This window comes from Zalophus californianus, chromosome 3 (genome assembly GCF_009762305.2).
Source record: "Zalophus californianus isolate mZalCal1 chromosome 3, mZalCal1.pri.v2, whole genome shotgun sequence".
Lineage (NCBI taxonomy): Eukaryota > Metazoa > Chordata > Mammalia > Carnivora > Otariidae > Zalophus > Zalophus californianus.
In genome coordinates this window covers 47,502,977-47,511,126 of record NC_045597.1, presented here as the reverse complement: position 1 = coordinate 47,511,126, position 8,150 = coordinate 47,502,977, and the positions used below count along the sequence as shown (strand labels likewise).

Below are 8,150 nucleotides of genomic sequence, written 5' to 3'. Positions count from 1 at the left end.
TTTGTAAATTATAACTGAACTTACAGGGGTGAGAAGAAGAGAAAACCTAACCTTGAGCAGAAAGCATAGTTACAGCCATAAATTTAAAAATTATTTATTCTCAGGGACAATGCCTTCTTAAAACTTATTACATGACATTTATCCCTTTAACTGCCCTCCTCAATCTGACTGGCTTCTAAAGAGACCAAATTTATGTGGTTTCATGCAAGGCCTTTAATAAATAAATCTTAAGAATAGAGTAGTGTATGAATTGCATAGAAATGTCAGCCCTGAAGTGTGATCAGTGTCTGAGAGAATGGAATAATGAAGGGTATGAAGGCTAAATTTTGACATAACCTCAGTGCCACTATTCACTTCCATCTTTCATCCTTCAAGTATCTCTTTTAGATGTCAAACTGTAGATCATGAAGCAGTATATAAAATAATAATTATTTCAATTATCATTATTACTGCTCAATGAATCTATGTATCTCAAGTCACTTGCAACTACAATTATCACATTCTTTAATGTTGTTAAACCTCTTTATAGTTAATCTAGAGATAATTTACTATTTAACAATCTAATTCAAGGTCCTAACTACTTTTGACTCTCAAATAAAGTACAACTTTCCTAGAGGCAGTTTCCATGATTTATAAAGAGTTGTTTTTGTAGCTTCTATGGTACCTACAACACTTGAAAGTAGTTTAGATGTTCAAAATAAAAAGTATTGGGATCATGACATAAATAAATGGCTCCCTTCATTCATTTGCCATATTTTATCAAATCACAACCTAATTAAAATGTTTAATGTCTACACAGCAAAACAAAAATAACGTGTGCTTACGGGCAACATCTTCTGCCCGTATACAATATACATGAGGATATGCCTACATTTTTGTACCATGAAACCCTCAATATGACACCATGAAAGACCATCATATTGACTTTTAAGATCAGGGAAATAAAGATGAAAGACATGAAATAGTTAACTACTGCAACTCATGGTGCTGTTTGAGGCCAGTTTTGTCAAGTCTCCAAAGACAGTTCTTTTCCCCAGACTTTGATTTAACAGTGACTTCTTCCTCTATTTCCATGATCTATACCTTTGTAACCTCCACCCTCACACCTATGTCATGTACTGCCTTCCATCATAAGGAACAGTGATCAAACTAGATGTAGGTATCTGACAACTTCTACCTTGCATATACAACCACAAAACTTTCTGTAGTTCGTAATTACCAAAATATTGAAAGAATTTGAAAGCAGTGGATCATTAATCATTAGAATGATTATTAGAGATCATTAGAAGCATGAATAACCGCTCTGATTTGTAATTAAAAGAAAAGTCCAGAAATGTTTTTTCCCCCAAATCACACAGATAGTGACAAAGCAGAAATTAGTGTGCTTGCTTCTCAGTGTGCTGTTTTGAGGTCTTTGGCTTACATTTTGTTGAGACATCTATCTTAAAATCAGTATAATTTTTGCTACAATGAAACAAAAATCACAGGGAATTGGGCTGACTGAAACTTTGAAGAAGTTTGATTTCTTTAAACTTGTTACATAAAATTATCTAAGCTTAGCCTGGTGTTGGTTACCACAGAAGTGACTTACTGCACTTTCCTTTAAATATTCCTTACCTTCTCTGTGTGCATGTATTATAGTTATTTTATAGTACCCTAAAGGGTAAACAAGGAATCCGAGAATTATTCCAATATGGTGAAGATACTATATTTTCATCTTTAACCAATATATGAGAAACAATATATTATGTAACTATGTTTTTTAAAAAAAACAGCTACAAAGCTACTAAGCTCACACTTGTGAATCAAATATAAATGTATGGATAAAATATATAATTTAGAATATGGCTCATTAAAATTTGCCTAAGTTGAATTTCCTTAACACATTTTAGAGAAAGCTATTGAGAACTTGTCACAATAGCCTCTCAAAATTCCTGACAGTATGAAATGGTAGGCTGTATCCTTAAGCAGTTTTTATTACTTAGATATAATGAAAATATATCAAAATAAAACTTTCTATATGCAATTTTCTCACATCAGCAACTGATTCAGTAATCTATTTTGAAATTCTTTTGTAAGGCATGGACAATTTATCTAGTCCCTGAAACAAAGATAGAATTGGTTTTTGTTTGTAACTTTGAAAATATAGGATAGTTAGAAATGGATATGTTAACATTTTTTATGAGTTTATGAGTAATGAGGAAGATAACAAAAACAGTCCTTTGGAGCTCCAAGAAATAAAACCACTTTTTGATAGAATACTGTGTAAAGATTCTGTAACCTTTGTAATATAAGAGGGATTACATTTTCTCACAAATGAGCTATGTCTATACAATTTCTTCAAAATAGAGCATTAAAATAACCACCTCCTTGAACTTATAGGCCTGTTCTCCTAAGCTTATTTTTTTCCTGACATATTTTTGAAGGTAGTATTAGAGTGCATATAATTATCCTGTCATATTTCATTTTCTGTATACATTTTCTTAAAATTTTACCTCCAGATCTTCAAAATTTGGGAACAAACACTTTTACCGTCTACTATTTGTGTCTTCCATTCAGCAACAAGAAAAGATGACAGAAAATTCATAGCTGTTAGAACAATGATAGTAAGAATACTTAAACTCAGGAGGCAGTTGATTTCTGCAGAAAGTTAAAAAAAGTTGGTTTATGTTATTGCTTGGGACTTGGCAGATCATAAAGTATGTGCAAACTATTATCTCATTTAATTCTTATATCAACCAAATGGCATATTTAATGTTACTTTTTTCTGTTTAATATATGAGAAAAATGAACCTCACAGAAGTTAAATTGACCAAGGTCACGATAAGCTAATAAGTGAAAAAAGTAGCTTATCTTCACCTGCTTAAATTTTCATCCAGCCTTATCAAACAATTACAAGCTTCTCAAGGTATATCTTCAGTAATTTATATGCCAAAACAAATGTATGTATAACTTATTAGTGGCCATATTTAATATTATTCTAGTTTACTACATTCCAGAAAAAGGGAGTCAAATGTATATAGGAATTAGTGAAATAGAGTCAGATGCCTTTATCTACTAAATCATACATTTAATAAATGTTGGAGTTCCAAACATATGTCAAATACTTACTAAAAACTGAGTATAAAGGAGTAAACAAAGCAGAGGTGGTTCCTGTCCCCACTGAGTTTAAAATCTTACATAGACACATATGAATAAAAAGCATGTACAGAATTCTGTATTAGAATAACCTGATTCATGCTGGATTAACAAACATCTCTAACATTTTATTAGCTTAACCCAATAAAAATTATTTCTTTGTTCATACCACATGTCCAATAGAATTTAGAGGTGAGACCCTGCTTGCTCATTGTAGTGGCTCAAGGATCCAAGCTGACAGATCCAGTTTGTGTTATGGTTACATGATCACCAAGGCAAAGGGAAAGAAACAAGGTAAATCACTTGCTGGCTTTCAAATCTTCCATTCAGAGATGACACAATACCTTCCACTCACATTTCACTGGTCAGAGAAAGTCACATGACCATGACTAACTTTAAACAGGGCCAAAAAACACAAATTTATCATGTTTTAAGAAGCACCACGGGAATATATATGAATAGTTCTGGCTATTACCATTGGTCCTAAAGCAGCATGCATGCATAATAGAGTAATACAAAGTAAAAAAGAAGACTGGTATACAGACTCTAAATGTAGCCCTCATGGTCTCCACCTCCTGGTATTCATACCTGTGTAAATTCCCTCTCTTTGAGTATGGGTAGGACCTCGGACTTGGTTCTAATCAAAATAATATTGTAAAGGTGATTAGACTGTGTGGGCTACTATAACAAAATGCCAAAGACCAGATGGCTTAAATAACAGAAATCTATTTCTTACATTTTTAGAGTCTGACAAGTCCATGATCAAGATTCTGGCCCATTGGTTTCTGATGAGGATTCTCTTCCTGGCTCGTAGATGGCCTTCTTCTTGCTACATACTCACATGGCCTTTCTTCAGTGCATGTGCACAGAGGGAAGATGGGAGCAAGCTCTCTGATTTTCTCTTCTTATGAAGAAGCTAATCCTATGGAATCAGAGCTCTGCCCTTATGACTTCATTTAACTTTAATTACTTCTTAGTTGCCCCATCTCAGATATCATCACACTGGGAGTTATGGCTTCAACATGTGAACTAGTGGTGGGAAGAATACAAATATTTAGTCTCTAATGGTGACAGATATCAGTTCATGGGTAAGACAACATAAGATTGTAGTTATCTGTTTAGCTGAGACTTTTTTCCTTGCTGTCTTTGAGGATGGAAGGTGACATGTTGTGAGCCCGCCTAGGGAAAGGGCCACGTAAGAAGCAAATGAGGGTAACTTAATTAAGAGACCAAGGTTCTCAGCCCAACAGCCTGAGAAGAACTGAATACTACCAACAGTCATATGAGCTTGGAAGCAGTTCTTTCCCCAGACTAGCAACAGATGAGATTATAGCTATGATTAGTATCTTAATTTCAGCTTTATGTGATCCTGAAGCAAAGAATTCATCTAAGCTGTACCCAAACTCCAGATTTACAAAAACTGTGAGACAATAAATGTGTGTTGTTTCAAAACACTATGTTTGTGGTAATGTTGTTACACGCTAATAGATAATGATACAAGTACAGATAATGGAGTAATTAATTTCTTGATAAGTGATATCACAGAGAGCTTCACAGATAGAGCTGAACCTAAGTACAGTTTTTGAGAATAAGTAGAAATATTTAAGAAAGCCAAGAATGGAAAAGAAGGGAGTTACAGGAAAGCACAGAAAAATGAAAGTATGGGGCGTCTGGGTGCCTCAGTGAGTTAAATATCAGATTCTTGATTTTGGCTCAGGTCATGATCTCAGGATGGTGAGATCCAGCCCCGCATTAGGCTCCATGTTCAGTATGGAGTCTGCTTTTCCCTCTCCCTCACACTATCTCATGCACATACTCTCCCTCTCTCTTTCTCTCTCACTGTCTCTCTAAAATAAATAATCTTAAAAAAAGAAAAAACGAAAGAAGAAAAAAATAGAAGTAATCAACATTGCTAGAATAAAAGGAATCCATATAAGGAAATGTGAGAGGATCTGCCTAGAATTCAAGCTAAAGAGACATAGAAGGATTTGGAATAAAAGTGATATAATTATGAGTTAAATATACAAAAGCCATTCTTTTACTCTGTTTCTTAAAAAAAAAGCATATTTTCCAGGTTTCATTTAATAGCAGGAATATTTTAAAACGTTTAAGTCAACCATGCAAAAACTAAAAAAAATTCTTTATGTAGCTTTATTTTTTTTAAATTATAGCTTAGTGATTTATTCTCCTAAGTCTCCATCAGCAGATGGAATGGAAGACCCCTACCACGCTGATGCCTTTGTCAGCCAAAGCATTATAGTCCTTTAATAAGCCTGCCCTCTCTGCAGGACCCGCACATCAATGCCTTGTTTCTCTGAGCACTCTGCAGTTGATGGAGGCACCTTTAAGGCCTCACTCATCCCTAGGCCTATCACAACGGTCTGCACGCTCTTCTTGACAACTTCCTCCACATCTGCAGGCTGCATACAAGGAGAATGCTCGGTTCCTATATCTCTCCAACCCCAAGCCTGACTTCTCCCTGGCCACACTTTGAGGTATTTATAGGTTTTAGTAGAGCCTTCTACTTTCATTTGCCACCCATGATAGAGAAGCAATTTTAGAGGAGAGCATGAGGAACTTAACTGAACTCCAATGTCCTCTCTTTATGGGAGTTGAGAGCCCAAAGGGCTCCGAGGGTTACCTCTTCTTATATAGCTTTAAAAACAACTTGCCCACCCATAATACATACACTGATAACAGCATGAAATAAATCAGCAACCTTACTGAACAACCAAAATAAGCTATTCATTCCATTTTGTTTAAATAACATATCCCTATAAATAAAGATCTTTTAAACTGTATCTATTTAATAGATGTTTCAATTATCTATTGTTGCATAACAAGTCACTCCAAAAGTTAATGTCTTGAAACAATATCAATTTGTTATTTCTGGACAATTCTATGAGCTGACTGGGCTTTCCTGGATGGCTCTTCTCCAAGATGGATCAGCTGAGGTCACTCACTTGCTGCATAAAGCAGGTGGTCAGGCTGCATTAAAGATCCGAGAGAACTTTACACACGTCTGGCACTTCAGTGTTCCTCCACAGGGCCTCCCTCTCCACACGACAGTTTTGGGCTTCCTTATGGCACAGTGGTCTCAGGGTGGTCATTCTTACAAGAGGCCTCATTTGCCCAGAAAACACAGTAAGGCAAGCTTCTGGGCCTCTTAAAAGCTAGGCGCATATGGCCTTAAAACCATCATTTTTGCCACATTTTTTAAGTCAAAACAAGGCCAGCTCATATTCAAAGTTAGAACTAAAGATTCCACATCTGGATGGGAGGAAGAAAGGATTTATATTGGGTAAGTCTGATCACTACCTACTACAATAAGTATATAATAGGTATAGTTTATTTTCAGTGAAAGTAAGAATCCTCCATTTCCATAGTTAAATATCAGAACTGAAGGATTAGAAAACTCTTTTTGAAGATTACTGATAGAACCATACAGGAATTGTAGCAGCCACGGATAAGGTCATAGAAGTAGTTTGAATGTAGGATTAGGCTCACCCCAGTTAATGCTAGGAGGTACCATTCATACCCCTATTTGTTCAGCTTTTTTTTTTAATGAAACTACTCCAAATAGATAGTCCATGAATTTATAATTTTGTGTTCAAATAGTTTTGAAAAATAATGAAAAATATTTCTATTCTTTTAAAGATTTGACAACAGATACTAAAATAAGAACTTTCTAATTAAGGCTAAGTTTCCACCAGAAAGAAGCAATTTCTAGAATGGGGGTTCTTAGCCTCGGAGAGTCAGTAAATGTTTGAGATTTATGCAAAATTTTGCTTATATACATTTTTCTGGGTAGACGGTTCATTAGCTCTCTTCTCAGTTTTGGTCTGCCCGTCTTTTACGTCTCAGTATGTAGTCAGAAGAGCTATATTTGAACCATGATTTGATCAACTTTAACCAAATCTTTCATTTGTCCAATGAAAATAATACTACTTCTTCTGCCACAAAAGCAATACTAGGAATATGAGTTATCACTTGTAAACTAATTATTAAAATATTATTTTTAGAAACCATGGTTTTTAAATTATGATTTTTCTCATATGGGATCTAAGTAACTAAAAACGACTAATTAACCACTTGTCATGTGCTTCAAAATCTCTTAAATGCTTTAAAAGTATCTTATTTGGTCCCCACAGCAACACTATGAAATAGGTTTCACGATTCCCAGTTTACTGCTAGGAAAACTCAAGAGATAAAAATTTTAGTTGTTGCTATATAGTCACCCAATAGAATGAACTGTAGTATTACTTCATTAACACTGAACCTCTCTCCTTAGAAGAAATATATATCTCCTTCCTGTGAAATTCAAAAATGGTGATGTAATTTGGTTTATCCAGGTAGAAGTACCTGTCACTTCGGGGCATAAGCTTTCAGAACTAGTGTAAAATTCACCATGTTCTCTTTCACCTGCTATGATCATGGAGGATGTGTCAAGTGAAAGCCTGGGTCAGGAGTGAGGAAGACATGGAAGACCAATAAAGATAAATGAGGTATGAATGAGAGATAGACTTAGTTATCTTAAACCAAGAAAATTTTAGCATGTGTTTGCTATCACAGTCACACCTACCCTATCCTGACTGATATATACACCCCGTAAAAAGGGGAGCCAATCCAATCGGGCTCCAAAGCCTGAACTTTGAACTGCTCTGCTCTTCTACCTCTCTTGATTTTACAAATAACATTTTTTTTTAACTCATGTTCATTCATCAACCTCTTATGTTTTCTGAGGAAACATTTCATTGTACCCTTGAGAAGACATTTTGTCCTGCGTGGTGCTAGTTTGCAGAGAACAATGATAGGATGTAAGCCTGCCAAACTTCACCAAAGAACTATTTTGAAGTTCGGGATACCCTCCAATGCTAGAATGGGAAATCTATTACAGATGCTAAAAATATATGTGCTAAGCTAATTGAGGGAAATAAGAAATAAATTGGAACATAGGTTGTTTAGATAATTGGGACCTCGACTGTTAAATTGATGCTACCCTATTAAAATAA

General features: G+C 35.0%; 1 protein-coding gene across 1 annotated transcript; it reads right to left on the bottom strand.

Annotated features, from left to right (window-relative positions):
• Positions 1-5,402: 5,402 nt before the first annotated feature.
• On the bottom strand, positions 5,403-5,669 carry LOC113920944 (mth938 domain-containing protein-like). Its single transcript, XM_035726916.1, has one exon. The coding sequence runs from the start codon at positions 5,667-5,669 to the stop codon at positions 5,403-5,405; it is 267 nt and encodes an 88-aa protein (XP_035582809.1).
• Between the last annotated feature and the right edge of the window lie 2,481 nt (positions 5,670-8,150).

Coding starts and splice junctions, on each gene's coding strand:
- LOC113920944 (XM_035726916.1), bottom strand. CDS start 5,669: ATGAAAGTAGAAGGCTCTACTAAAACCTATAAATACCTCAAAGTGTGG.